At 40.4% G+C, this 14814-nt stretch overlaps 1 protein-coding gene across 4 annotated transcripts; it reads right to left on the bottom strand.

Annotated features, from left to right (window-relative positions):
* Positions 1 to 310: 310 nt before the first annotated feature.
* Positions 311 to 14593, bottom strand: GJA3 (gap junction protein alpha 3). 4 transcript variants are annotated; one of them, XM_014966231.1, is made up of 3 exons: positions 14505 to 14575; positions 12563 to 12662; positions 311 to 7560 (listed from the first exon to the last, which is right to left on the bottom strand). In XM_014966231.1, exon 3 carries the CDS (start codon positions 7541 to 7543, stop codon positions 6008 to 6010), a length of 1536 nt encoding a protein of 511 aa, XP_014821717.1. In that variant the 5' UTR covers positions 7544 to 7560; positions 12563 to 12662; positions 14505 to 14575; the 3' UTR covers positions 311 to 6007. The 4 variants fall into 4 exon arrangements, with proteins under 4 accessions (XP_014821717.1, XP_014821721.1, XP_014821719.1 ...); XM_014966235.1 differs by having other exon boundaries at positions 311 to 7445; XM_014966233.1 differs by lacking the exon at positions 12563 to 12662 and having other exon boundaries at positions 14505 to 14593.
* Between the last annotated feature and the right edge of the window lie 221 nt (positions 14594 to 14814).

The raw sequence follows: 14814 nt of genomic DNA, 5'->3' as shown, positions 1-14814 counted from the left end.
CAGAAGGCGGAGGCAGACCTCATGCTGCTTTCAAGGGGGTCAGCACTACCCGCCTTGCACCTGCTAGAGTGGGTCTTGATCACGTGTATCTTCCGGATTGTGAGCCTCCTTTGAAGCCACTGGGAATTCCGCATGGAGACGGGCTTCAGCATCCAGTTTTCCAACAGAGCACTTCACGTGAAGAAGGGAAGCAGCAGCGTTAGTGACTAAAGGGAGAGAGCTAACCGACTTCAGTTAACTGTTCAGCCGTGTTAGTATTTTAAAAGGCCATGAAAACAACTGTGACAATTTAATCTAAAAGAGACAGTGCTGTGGTACAAAAAGTTTATTTAGTCACGACTTTGTAAACATATGAGGTAAATTAACATTTACATCAACTCGTTTCTTACAGAATTTAATACACAAGGCACTTCTTTGCAGACAGCACTTTTAACTGTTCGCTGCTTTCATTGTTATTACAAATCCCTGACGGCCCAGAAAAACCATTTATTTGTTGTCAGATTCTGTCATGTAAAAGACAAACATCCGATAAGCAACAAGAAAGCTCTGAGTAAGCTTTCCTATGCTTTACAACCTTTTAACTGTGAGAAAGAGTGGCAATGGGAATAGGAATATATACTCCACCTTAAAATATGTTCACATACCTTGCATAACTCTTCGAGGACTGAAACTTTTGGAATTTGATTGGCATCTTACAACAAACTTAAAATGTATATCTACAATTTCTTTTTCATATCAGTGTTTTTTGCTTATGCAAATTGTCCCATTACCTTTAATGCTTTTATTTGCAAGAGTAAAAATAACTTGCATGAAATTGTATTTGTAGGCTCAGAACTGTATTTTTGGCTAGAAAGAAAAACATTTATCTTCTGTAAAATCTTCTCCAGTGTAACAGTGCAGTGTTTTTCCACAAGTATTTTGTTTGGAATTTTAAACCAGGCTGTAAATTTAGCTTTTAAAGGACATACGTCACAGCTCATTTTTGTCATTGAACCTCTAAACACACAAGAAGGTGTATCAATAGTAATGAACCTTAATTTATTTGGCAGTAATGGAGTTCATGATGAAAAGTATCTTTTTCCACAGTGTGCTCCCTATATATCCAGCTCCCATATTTTAAATATCAGAGAAAACTGATACTATAGATCAGTGATCGGGTTAAATTGTCTTTACTGGTACTGCCTTATGTCTGAAGAGTTCCTGTGTTATAGTAAGACATTTCTCTCTCATGTTTAACATATTGGCAGAGTCATTCTTTTACTTCACTTCTTATACAAATGTAAACTTAGAAAACAGTTTATTTCATCCAAATGTGCAATCTGAAATCAAAAACTGAATGTAAACTTCAGAAAATCAAAATTACAAGAGCACACTTTTCACAAGAAAAATCAAAGTAAATGAAATAAAAACATTTGGAATTAAAAAAAACCCCAGCCTGTTCAAATCCATGGTGTTAGTGCCTGTATTAAACAAAAAGACCTCGAGGCTCAATGTCCTGCTTCTGCAGACTGTTGTCACCCACAGGAACTCAGTGGAATACAACAGTTTGTATCAGCTGAGGAGGTGGTCCCATGACTAATCAAAAAAGGACCTAGGTACTGATCTGAGTTTTAAAACTTGCCTTAGCTGTTTTACAGATCCTACACTTACATATTCATACTAGAAAATTATCTCAAGAGCTGCAAAATGTCAGACATTTAATTAGCTCTAAGTGCTTTTATGAACGACAAATATATTGAGCCAAATCAACCCCTTTGCACACAACTGGTTTCCAAATTACACCAGAAAAGAACACAGTTCATCTGCTTTTTCAGTGCATGCTACCTATTTTCAAGAAGCTATGACTCTTCAATGCCATCAAATTCAAGGAGCACTTTTTTATCTATGAAAAAAACAAGAGATTTATTTTCATAGATAAAATATTCCACTTTAATAAAGGGAAGGTTCTAGCAGGCTGTTTTCATTTAATCAACGAGAAGAAATGTGGGGTTTTAAATTCTCTATGCTTCTTTTTCTTTTGTATTAATTGACAGCTGCATTAATTTAATAAGCCCAGTGATAGAAAACAGATCAACTGTGCCCATGGCAAAAGAACTATGTATTTATGTGCAATGCAGATATATTTTTAATCTATCTTTGTTAAACTATTACAAAAAATGTACTAATGATATCAGTGATTTGGAAAACATGTTTCATATAATCGTTGTAGTTGGAAGGGACCCCTGGAAGTCATCTAGGCCAACCCCCTATGCTCCAGGCAGGGTCAACTAGTACCAGTGAGCTGACACTGCAAAAAGAGCAGCACGTACACCTGGTAACTTGGTCAAGGAGTGTCTTTTTTTCAGTTTTCTCATTTTCTTTTCCACAGCTTACCTTATTGTTTTTTTAACTTCAAGTAAGAGAGCAATTTTCCCACAATCATTCTACTCAAAGAGAAAAAATGAGTGGGGTTTTTGCAGTTTTGCTTCATAACAGACATGATTCTGACTTTCACTTTTGCAGTAACTTACCCACTGGTTCCATGTTAGGTGTGTGTATAAGATCCTTCAGGACTGTGGCTCAAACAGGCACATGACTAGGCTAAATCAAAGTATCATTCACTACCAGTTCCCTCTTTGGAATTAATTGATGTGAAAGAGCAAATGACTTGGAAATTAGCAGATTATTTTTGCCAACAGTTCTGCAAGTCAGTTGGTGTTTGTACATGTTTTCTAGAACTATGGAAGTCTGCATAGTTATGCTTTACTCATAGCATGTTGAATACAGTGATCACTCACGAATAAAGATTAATTCAAGTACTCAAAATCAGCCACACCAGCAAGATTTTTTCCAACAAATCTGATTCTAGATGTGATGTGCCATCTAAAAGCAGTTGTAAGCACTAAGGAGGGAGTTCTGCCAAAACAGTTACATGCGCTTAAATGAAGAAACAATTACTGGACTCCAAATCAAACTGTAGGTAACCAAGAAGCTTGATGCTGTATAGTTATGTGATGAAACTTAAACTGATCCTAAAAACATATCCTGTGAGTCGTAGCTTTGCTTTCTCAGGCCAGCACTGCTTGGCTGCCGAGGCTGCTCAGTCAGATTTCTCTTAGAGGTTGCAATAGAATGATGTTTCTCCCATTCAGCTTCACAGGGGGAAGCAAAAATGATCTTTTACAGCTGCCTGAAAATACCATATATTCCACAAAAGCACCTGAACTCCCTGCAGGTCTAACCACAGACTTTAACTTGAAAAGGGCAGACTAGTATCTGTTGATCCTAAGTTAAACCTGTCTCTTTTATTATTTTTTATATACAATATGGATGTAATCCTGCAGGACACACTCTGTGAGGGTTCTACTAAAGTAAGGACTGAAAGAGTCAGAGCTGCATCAAACAACAAGCCGGTTTTGCTCTCAGGCGTTGATACAAAAAAAGCACATATTTCAGGTGGTCTGGTTTATATAAATAGACTCCAGAGAGGCTTAGACTTCATTCTTCAGAAGCATAAAAGAAAGGAAAATATAGCCCATGAATTTTGATGTACTAAAACACAGAGATGCATATTGCATTGTTTCGGCAATATAATTACTTGGCATTTAGCAAAACTTATATAACTGCTACTACAGATGATAGCAAATCTAAAAATTTTGAGTGTTAAACCCTGTTTCTGTTTACATCTAGGCAACTTTATAAACTTTAGTCCAAGTTCAGTATAGTTGCATGGATACAATAGAAAGCAGAATTTAGCTTTTAGCTTTCTTGCAGAAAGGGTTTTATGGCTTATAACATAGAAAATTCATGAGAGCATAACTGAGGCTGAACATCTAATAGTAAATATCTTTATTGTACTACCATACATTAACTTTTAATGCAGTGTCTGCCCCCAATTTCAGTGGCAGCAGAAAGGCTTCTCCTCACCTGGTTCACCACAAGTAGGCCAAGGAAGTCATGAGACAACATGCCCAAGGGTTGCAGAACAGTGCCGCTGATTAGGAGAAACTCTCTGTGTCTACTCAGAAAGCAGTAAAAATAAATGTTTAATCTTGAGTGGTGGGAATATATTTTAACTGTTGAATAAAATAAACATTCAGAAAAAACATTTAACAGCAGAGATAACTGGCAATTGTAACGATTTGCTACAGGGTGACCTTGCTTTGCCTGAGTAAGGACTGCACTGCCAGGCCAAATACTTTGAAGATGCAATGGGCCATCCCAGTGCGTTTGACTGCTCTGCTCCAATTACAGTACTTCCGATTTATAGCAGCAATAGGACTGACTCCGAGCTTCAGTTCTTTTGGCTTTTGCTTAGAACAGAAGTTGGGCCTAATCTGGCATTCCTTTTGTACCTAAACTCTCCCGAGCCTTATCAGGCATTCAAAATTCTGACTAATGTCTGTGAGAGTTATTGTTACAAAGGAATAAAGGACAGAGCCAGTTGTAAGGAAAGCTGCACCTTAGAAAAAACACCCAGTAGTTTCCTCCACCCATTTTTAAGGGAAACATAGAATTTTCAAAAGCAGGATTTTAAATGTCTTTATCTAAGGCCCCAAATCTACATTTCTTTTGGCTCCCAAAACTCCACATGAATGTTAGTTTTGCTTGAATAAGGCCTGCAAGATCCATCCCCAAATCTTGCCCCTTGTTAAATTGAATGGAAATTCTGCAAGTGACTTTAGTGGGATCAGAACAGACCCTTCAGCCACTAGTATGTTGCCTAGGTATTTTAGCCACCTTTCCTACAATACAATATTGTCTACATCTGTTTTCACTGACCTGTAAGACACTACAGATTGTTGTTAAAGGAAAAGGTAGAACACAACAGGAAATAATGTTGCTCTGGGAATTTTACTATTAGTAAGTTTCTTTCCCCTTACATTTCTTGTAAGATCAAAGATCAAACTAAAATGATTAAGTACACAGTCAAATAACTTTAAACCTACAGATCAAAATTATTCTCAAAATGTCCAAATACTTAAAAATATGCACTCAAGTTTACCTCTAAAAAGCCTTTTTCCAACAAACTTAAGCTGATATCTAATAGTCTAAAATGCAGAGCTGTACTTTATCCTATTGTTTGTCCACGGGCAACGTATGGGGCCACAATGTATTGAAATTATAATCCTTGCTTTCTAAAGAGAAATTGTTCTGTGTAATAATTTCTGAGGTGTGGTTTAAATTCCTGTCCTCCTCTAAGCAATTTCAGAAGTCATCTAAAATTATAATCAAACATGCTCAAACATATTTGTGGGCATAAAAACATGGTGTGATCATGGTCAGCAAACACTGGATAGAAGGTCAAACCGAACACTTCCTAACAGGTCAAGAGTTAAAAAAAAATGATAGAAAGATGAACCTCAAAAATCTAGTACAGGGGTTACCTACACTTTGCCCAGCCGAGGACCACGTTGGCAATTTGCCATGAGCAGAAAGGCTTCATTAAGTCATGTTATATGGAAGAGACTGAGTCACCTTTAATATGGCAAGTTGGTCTGTAGAGGTGACAGGTGCCAACAGGCAATATGCCACCCTAATGTTTGCCACAGGGCTACGTAAGATCTAAAGAGGAAGAAAGTAAGTCATCGCTCCTGCTCATGTAGAGCTTATGTGAAAAAGAGTGGAAGTGAAGGCAAGGGCAAGAGGGGGATGACGGCCAGGCACATGGGCACTAGGGATATTAACATTTTTCTCAGTTGAAAGTCAGCCTCAGGGGACCTGACCATCTACCATCACCACCTGTTACCTGTGCAGGCCTCCCCTATGGCTGCCCTTGGGCGATCTGCCGTGGAAATGAAGAAGAGCGGGACTGGTCCCCTGACCCACGGGCTGCGCTTCGGCCACCCCTGACCTATTAGAAAATGTTGATATTTTTTTCCCACTACAACTCACAGAGTGCAAAAACAGCAAGCGTCAAAAGTTTGAAACCCAGGCCTTCCCACCCACGCTCGGCCCGGCCTCCCCAGGCAGCTCCCCTGCCCGCTCTGCCTTCCATCACCTGCTCCTCTGAGCGGAGACAACCCTACTACACGGCCAGGTCGTCTGACCTGGCTCTGCAGCTGCTCGACTTACTGGCCCTGCTCAGGCGCCGCGCGTCCACGAGCAGTGGTGGCTCGTGCATCTCCACGGTGGTGCAGGCAGCTGAGATCCGCCGTTCCTCTGGCAGCTCCTCCTCACCCTCCACATCCCACTTGCTGCAGCTTGCCCCGCTCAGGCTGGTGCTGCTGCCGCTGTTGGCCACAGCCACAGGCGGCGCAACGGGGGGTGGGAGTAGCTGCTCCAGTGGCTCTTCCTGCTCAGGAAGGGGATGCCGGACACTGCTGGGGGTAGAGGAGGCTGCTGAGCTGGAGAGCACCTTCCCCTGCTGCTCAGCTGCCATGTTGACCCAGTTCTGCTCAGCCACCAGGGCATGTCTGTTGCTGTTGAAGTAGTTGATGACAGCTGGCGTGGGCGTGGGGACAGGGGTCGGGATGGTGACAGGAGTGGAGACGGGTGTGGGACTCACAGCACGGTGTCTCTCCTCGGGAACTGGTGGAGCAACAGGGTAGCTGGCCATGGAGGTCGTGTTGGAGGGGGGCCTTGGTCTTGGAGTAGCTGCAGCATAGTATGATGCCATGGTCACGGGGGCCAGCAGTGGTGTGACTGCACGGGTGTCAGGCAGAACTGGCGGGGGTGCAGCGGTTGTTACCACCACGGGTGGTGCTGGTGGTGGCAGTGCAACAGGTTTGGACTCCCCCGACACCATGACTGGTGTCATTGTGGCGACAGGCATCTCAAGGCTGTACCGGCTGGTCATGCCCTGCTTAAGCTTCTTCCACCCCAAGTGATACATCTCAAGCATGTTCAGCAGCAGCGAGACAGAGGCCACCACCAACATGAAGATGATGAAGATGGTCTTCTCGGTTGGCCTTGAGATGAAGCAGTCCACAGTGTGTGGGCAAGGTGAGCGGCTGCACTGGTAAACTGGCTTTAGCTCAAAGCCGTACAGGAAGTACTGGCCCACGATGAAGCCCACCTCAAACAGCGTCTTGAAAATGATGTTGAAGACATAGGTACGGAGCAGGGCACCCCCCATCCGGATTCTACCACGCCCATCACGGATTGGGAGTTTCTCCTTCCCCTTTTTGCCAAGAGGATCCTTGACGTTATTGCTGCCTCCTCCACTACCACTGCCAGACGATGCTGCCCCTGGGTAGTTGCCGTCTTTGACATTTCCTTTCTTTTTCAGCTCTTCTTTCTCTTTCCTCTTCTCCTCCATGCGTACAATGTGCAGCACGTGGCCCAAGTAGATGAGGGTTGGAGTGGAGACAAAAATGATCTGCAGCACCCAGAAGCGGATGTGAGAAATGGGGAAGGCTTTGTCATAGCAAACATTTTCGCAACCAGGTTGCTGAGTGTTGCATGTAAAGTCCGACTGCTCGTCTCCCCAGACCTCCTCAGCAGCAGCCCCCAGCACCAGTATCCTGAAGATAAACAGTACCGTCAGCCAAACCTTGCCAATAACCGTGGAGTGCTCCTGTGCATTCTCTAACAGTCTCCCCAGAAAGCTCCAGTCACCCATTGTTTCAGATTTCTAACCTACAATAAGAACATTAGAGCAATGTTAAAAAATCTTATAATTACACAATGCCACAGCAGAACAGATTGATCCTCGATAAATGACATTTCTTAAGTGCACTTCCTTCTGCAGAATATTGCACACCTACACAACCCGTGACCGTGCAGCCATGGGTTGTGGTGAGACAGAAATGGGATGTTTAGCGCTTTCACCTGGCCCATACAGGTTTAAGTGTCTATGCAAAAATGACAGGCAAGAACAATACAACCCAGAATTTCTACAAGATTTTAGTATTTAAAAACCATGATTTCTCAGTTTCCTCCACCTGAGGTGCTTCTAACTGTTCTTGTCTATTTTTAGTAAAGAACAGACGGAAATCAATTAAAACAGAATATTCCCGGTACTAATATGACGGGACTCGTATCAGAATGTGATACAAAGTTTGCCTAACTCTGATCATTTTAGTGTTACCAGCACTTATCTATTCCAGCATTCAGAAGGTTAGTAATGTCCCAGGTCTCTGCTATTTTCATACTGTACAAACACAAAAAAATAATTACCCAAAACTTATGGAATTTACAGTTTAATTTTGACATGTGCACACCAACAAGCAGCATGTTCTCAAAGCCTGCTCATGTTTGACTTTGTTTATTTCTAAAAAGACACTTACTTTAGTAACTTGAAATATTGGGAAGAATTAGAAAATCTGAGAGGAATGGTGAAAAGGTTTCTATGCCATTTCCCCTACTGTCCTGCCAGCTGGTGCTACTGAACCACACGTCCTGCAAGACTATTTTTTAAAAAAGCAAAAAACCCATGGGCACTTCAGCAACTGAGCAGAGATTTTATTGGAAAAAATAAACTATATTCTATGACCTTACTTCTATGATAAACAACTGCTATACATTCTCAGCAGTTTCCACCAATTCACGTATGATGGGCTTTCCAAGCTGAATTCTAGGCAGTGACAGAACTTCTGATTTGGAAAGGCTTAAAGTACAAGATTTTTTTAAAGATCAGATTCCTCACAAGCTGCCTGCAATTGAGAAACAAACCATTATCTTCTGGTATCACTTCTGTTATCTTTGGCCTGTTCCTAATTGGAAAATATGTAAAAAAAAAAAAAAAAAATTGGAATATATGTAAAAAGTACATTTAATTTTCCTAATCAACACACTTCTGTATTTTAGATGCCAACCTTCAACTGAAAACAAAGTACAAAATTTTACTTTCAACTAACTTCAATACTTTCAGAAATACTTAGATCATAATTATAATTTGGATATAAAATTTCCATCCAAAAAACCACTACCAGAAAAGACTGATAATCCTCTTGTTTAATAATCTCAGAATATTTTATAAATACAGCTGAACTACATTTTACCCTTTCTATTTTTGATACTTATACTTCTTGACCAAATACCCACGTATCTTACAATTCCCAAGAAGAAAACGAATTCATCATTACAGGTAGGAGTTTACAACTGAGAAAATGTACTGTTCTCCATATTATATTTACTATGATTACCAACAATGGTGTCATTGTTTTTCCAGAGGAAGCAAAGTCTGTACTGAACTTCTTTCAGGCTTTTAGTTAAGGAAATTAAAGAAATTAAAGTTATTTCAGTTACTTTCTTTATAACTTGATTTCACTATGAGGGAATAAAATACCTGTAACTGCAGAATAGTATACTTTCCCACAAAAAGCAATAACACACCCACTAGTGTTTTGTATTTTTGTAAATTCTAGAATAGTAATTGACTTTTTATCCCCACAAACTTAATTCAACAAACACTCCCCCTAAAAAAAACTTTGATATTCTACAAAACCCCATTCCCCTTAATATAATTGAATTCTTTTTCCAGCATAGCATGATAAATTGCAAGTGATGAAATCAGCAATGAAATACTGATTTTGTGTAGTCCCTGGTCCTAAAACAATTTTAATCATTTTAAAAAATATATTTACCTTTTTTTTTAAGAAGTGTATTTTTTCCTCTCTTAAAATAGTAACCCAAAAACGTATAAATTTTGTTAGAATATTTTATTTTTATAAACTTAGTTTAATAGGTTTATATGACTTTAAAATTTAATGCTCAATCTTAACTTTACGAGGTTTACAATATTTTGGATGGTGAAATAATTTTAACCTTGAGATGTATTAATTTTTCAGGGAATAATGAATTAATTTTGTAGCTTTTTTACTCGAAACCGTTTGATGATATATTCAATTTACCTCTATCTTTGGACAGAACTAAAGTGCTGTTTGGGAATGTTCTCATTTTGAGTAGTAAAGTTTGTTATGTAGGAACAGCAAAATTAATAATGTGATATTTGATGGATTAAAGAAGTTTAGCTTAACCCTAATTCCAGTACTTCATTTCCCTGCTGTCCTTTGCATTATTCTCTGTCTCTCAGTTCAGTTATCTTTGCCTCATTCTTTGTTTTCTATCCAGATCAAGCAAAATAGGCAGCTCAGATAATAAGCAAAGTTACAGTTTGTTTTTGTTACTAGTATTTGTAATAGAAAGTGTATTAATCAGCAAAACTAAGCACATTAAATCTTCTGTAATTCATCAATTATGGTCCATTTTCAGCACAGCTGCCACCACCCTTGCTTCCAACAGCACAGAGGCCACACACTGCTCTTCATAAAGACACACGTTACCCTCTATTGTTTCAAAAAATAAAGTCAATCTGCCCTTACAAAAAATTATAACCCCTGCACTGTAAGGTCAACAGAGGCAGCAATCTTTTTTTCCCCCCTATAGGCACACCATAGTGTATCTCTTACTGAGATCAATAGGCAATGTTGACTTCAATAAAAGTAGGATTTCTTTGTGCTTTTCTGAAGAATTATCTAGTGATTAGTGGAAAAAGAAAAGTAAGAATTTGCAACAAGTAAAGGAAAGATGACAAATAATGCCATCTAATTTATCTTCAATCATTCATCATTCGCTAACACTACGGAAGATGTTTTTTTCTTTTTACTACAGGCCAGCAATGCCCAGGCTGAGATAATTCAGGACACCAAAGACATGACACGATGCATTTCTCAAAGGATACACTTAAAAAAGCTATCCCAATGCTTACATTAATTAAAAGATTTATTTCTGTATATCAGAGTCTGAAAATTCATCCTGTACACAAAGTGTTTAAACAGTGAGCAGATACTTCACAGCATCTTAACTGTACAGAGATGAAAACCTCAGTGTTCCTCTTAGTATGAATTGCAGCAATTTCACTACAAATGTGCATTACCCATAATACATAAATATGGGAAGGATATAATTTCCAAGGGCAATGCAAAGATACGTATCTCCACTGGCTGGAGGGTTCTCAGAAATCCAGGTCCCATATCTTTCTTCAATGTCAATATATTCTCCAGTGAGTAATTTGTAAAGCCAACATAACTAATCCAAAAATCACATCAACAATTTTAAAGGGGTGTATTGATCCAAATAATGATTAAATTATATCAAACAAACCAAAAGGCTCACAGAGCTCACAGAATATTTGAGCTGTCACCATTAAATTCAAAAATAATATACCTAAATCTCAATTTGAACAGCCACGACTCAATATTTTAACTGAGAACAATTCCAAGTTGCTTTTGTAGTATTACATAAACTTCAGTTGTACAGTGCTACTTTCAGCACTGCTGAAATACAGAGCTAGGCAACTGTTAAGCCCTAATCTTACATATGGATTGTGAAGGGAGACTTTTTTTTCTTTCTGTGCTTGGAAAAACTGCAGGTTAAGAAATGAAACATTTTTATCTGTATTTCATTACATTCATGCAGAAATACGCGCCAGGGAATGACAGAGAATCTGTCTCAGAAAGCAATCCAATTCACTGATCTGAAAAGCAAGGACTTCACGAACCTTGGGATCATTTAGTAAGAACTGGGAATCATACATTGTTCGAGTCACTCAGACAATCATTCCTCTGAGACAAATAAAAACTGGCATGGCATTCTGTTTAAGAATGAATGTTGTGCCATTAATTACTAAGTTCAGTACATGCAGAAATACACTTTGTGGATGGTGTGTGTGTGTGTTTGCATGTGTATGATAAAGAAAACGAGCACGAGAGAGAATTATTTTTAAAAGCTGTGATGTCATACAAATCCCTCTACAGGATAGAAATAATTATCATCTGGCATCTATAAACTTGCCAGCTATTATTTCTATTTCTGATGACGTCACCAAAGAGTTTCATCACTATGTATCAAGTGTATGAAATATGATATTTTAATTATTTATAATTTTCATATAGTAGTTTTATTTCTAATTTTACTTGTACATGTATATGTTTATGTATTTATATACACATATGCGCACACACACACATTTAAATAACTAAACAGCTACGTTACAGACATTACCAGATTATGACACCTGGTGTACTTATGTTTTTATTATACTGGTATATCTAAAAAATGTCCCCTAGCAATTATTTAGAAACCTAACCTGTCCTTGGCTGAATACAATTTCTTAAATTCAGTCCGCATTTTCTTTAATTTCTTGTGACAGTCTAAATTCTTGGGATTTAGGTTTTTATCTTCAAAGTTATCTAGATTTTACAAACCAGTCTGAGAAAAAAATGCTGTTAAAAGAGAAAACAACTCGCAATATTACCTTTGTTTTTACACTAAACAATCAGGTATCTCCATTACTACTAGATTTTTAACTCTGCTAATTTAAATCCAATAAAAGTAGTCACCCTGCACAAAGTCTCCAGTGTGACCATGTCATACAAGACAAACTGGCAGATATGGAGGGACAGAATTATACACTATAACTTCCAGTGGAACTTATGGTAATTGGTCAGGTACATTTACATATATGAAACACAATGGTTAAGGTTTCGTAATTTGTTTTATAAACTTGTTTAAATGAGAACTTGAAAAATATCTTTCTTTTTGCTCACAGTGGCATACTTTCAGACACATCTATTACCACATTTACTGTATTTTAAACACTTGTGAAAAATAATCTCCTAGACGATCTTGTTATTACCTTAAACTTCCTTTACTGCTATAGAGCCTCTTCGTTAAATCCCAGGCAAAGCTTCTCTTGACTTCTTCTTCACTTCACTTGCCCTCTGAGCGAGTTTGGCCTGAGTAAAGGAAAAGCGCAAGGAGCGCAGGGTTGAGCCCAGGAGAGCTACACCCCACCTGTTAAAATCCTCTGTTCTCTGCCATAACAAACCCTTGCTCTGATTCACCACTCGCAGGAGAAAAACAGGAACAAAAAGTAACCCCTTTTCTTCCCCAGAATACTCCAATGCCATCTAAGAGCTCTGTGTTGGAATGAAAAGACAGTGACTTACCAATAAAACACTGAAAGGTGTGAAGGGTGTGGAGCTACCAGGGGACTACGGAATAGCCGTCGAACATGAGGGCAACAGCTCTTCCATCCCCAGTGAGTGAAGCATGAATGAGACAGATCTGTCAGGTGCCCACACACAATCAGCCACACACAGCTAAAAACTGCACAGTAAGGAGTGTCCCGCCCCCGACACAGACATACAAAGCAAAGATGAGCCTTTCTGGCATTCGGAGACTCAAGACCCTTCTTCGCTGCAGAGCAGCAGTTACCCCAACAGGTAGGTATCAGTCTGAGGGGACTTCAGGCAAGTTAAAGTAACTGCAGTGGAGACAGTACTATACACCCTGTTCAAACCTCTGAAAGCACATTTCTGTCCTATGGAAACCATTAAATCTAAAATGCTCCAGTGGGATTTTCTCTTTAAATTTCCCTTAAAGGGAAACTCTAGTCGTAGTTCTGGCTCCTCAGTTCAATTCCTTCTTCGTGTGTATGTCAGTGTCTTAAAGACCTAACACACACTCTGGATTCCTAATAACATCCTAGGCTTATGCGATTTCTTCGGCATGTCAGTGATGAACACAAATACTTTTCTGATACTTTTTTTACCTACAGGAGAAAAAAAAAAGGCAACAAAACCCCAAAAGACAACAAAACAAAGGAAACAATTTTTCTTGCTTATAATATTGGCAAACTTTTGCTTAATCAAGCTATAAGTATCTTCCAAAGAATATTTTTTCATCTCAAATAGTTTGCATCCCTTTTGAGTGCTAAGTGAACAAGTGAGTAACTGGCATGTTTTTGGTAACCCTCAGACCAAAGATAGAACCAGAGCAAGGTAAAAGCCTGGTCAGAGCAGGGAGGCCACCCAGCCACATTCCCTACTATTTCACTGAATTTCACTGAATTTTTAGAGTTGTAAGGGACCACAGAGATCATCTAGTCCAACTCCCCTGCTAAAGCAGGACCACCCAGAGCATGTCAGATCATGCCATGCCATCATGCCAGTATCAGAAGAAAGTGTTTGTAAGGGCCAGATAACTCAGCGTTCACCTCAAGAAAACCCAGAACCATCTTGGGTTACACTCATGAGCTCCATCATTCTGTGTGACACCACATGTAAGGGTGAAAGCAATGCTGGTTCTGCTTTATATTTGTGAGTGAACTTCACTCTGAGTGTAAAACTGGCTTGACATGCACATCAGTGTTCAAATGTTAGCAGTAACCCTTAAGGAAGAAATTGTATGTACACCTTGGTGGGCGACGGCCACAATACCGGATACAAATGATATTTGGTGCTTCTCCCTCCACTGCATTTTCTAAAGTATATTGTCAGGTTTGGACACTTTTCCCCGCCAGGAAAGGTCAATTATCAGTTCCAGCTGCTCGCAGACGGTTCCCTCGGCGAGGCAGGAACAGCGGACACCCACAGCAGGGTCCCTCGGGCGAGTATTTAACGCAGCAAGGCCCCTTCTACCAGCCCTCCTCAGCACGATGCGAGGGGCACGGCAGAGGCCCCAGTCAGGCCCCGGCCCAGGCTCCAGGTCTGCCCGCGGCCGCGTCCCGCCCCCGGCGCCCCCTCCCCTGACAGTCCCGGCTGCCGAGCGGCACAGCCCAGGGTCGCTCTACTTACGCTTTGCGGGCGCAAGGCTATTTTAAGTAGCAAAAGCTTAACTCGTTCCGAAGAGTCCAGACAGTGTTGGCGCATAGCTCATTTAATTGGAAGGGAGGGGGGGGCGGGAGGGGGAAGAAGCCCCCAGGCTTTTCTCGGGCGATGGAAAGAATCGTCGGAGAGGGCTGCGGGGGTGGGTCGCGCCGGGAGGCCGGTGCCCGGCGCCCTACCTGCGGCCTCGGCTGGCAAGGCGGCCCCCCGGGCGGCCGGCTGCCCACAGCCCGCCCGCGGCAGGGAACCTCTGCCGGCGTCCCCTGGAGGGAACGGGCAC

This window comes from Calidris pugnax, unplaced genomic scaffold, assembly GCF_001431845.1.
Source record: "Calidris pugnax isolate Ruff unplaced genomic scaffold, ASM143184v1 scaffold20, whole genome shotgun sequence".
NCBI classification, from domain to species: Eukaryota; Metazoa; Chordata; class Aves; order Charadriiformes; family Scolopacidae; genus Calidris; species Calidris pugnax.
The sequence above is the reverse complement of the archived record's forward strand: the minus strand, read 5'-3'. Positions and strand labels throughout refer to the sequence as shown.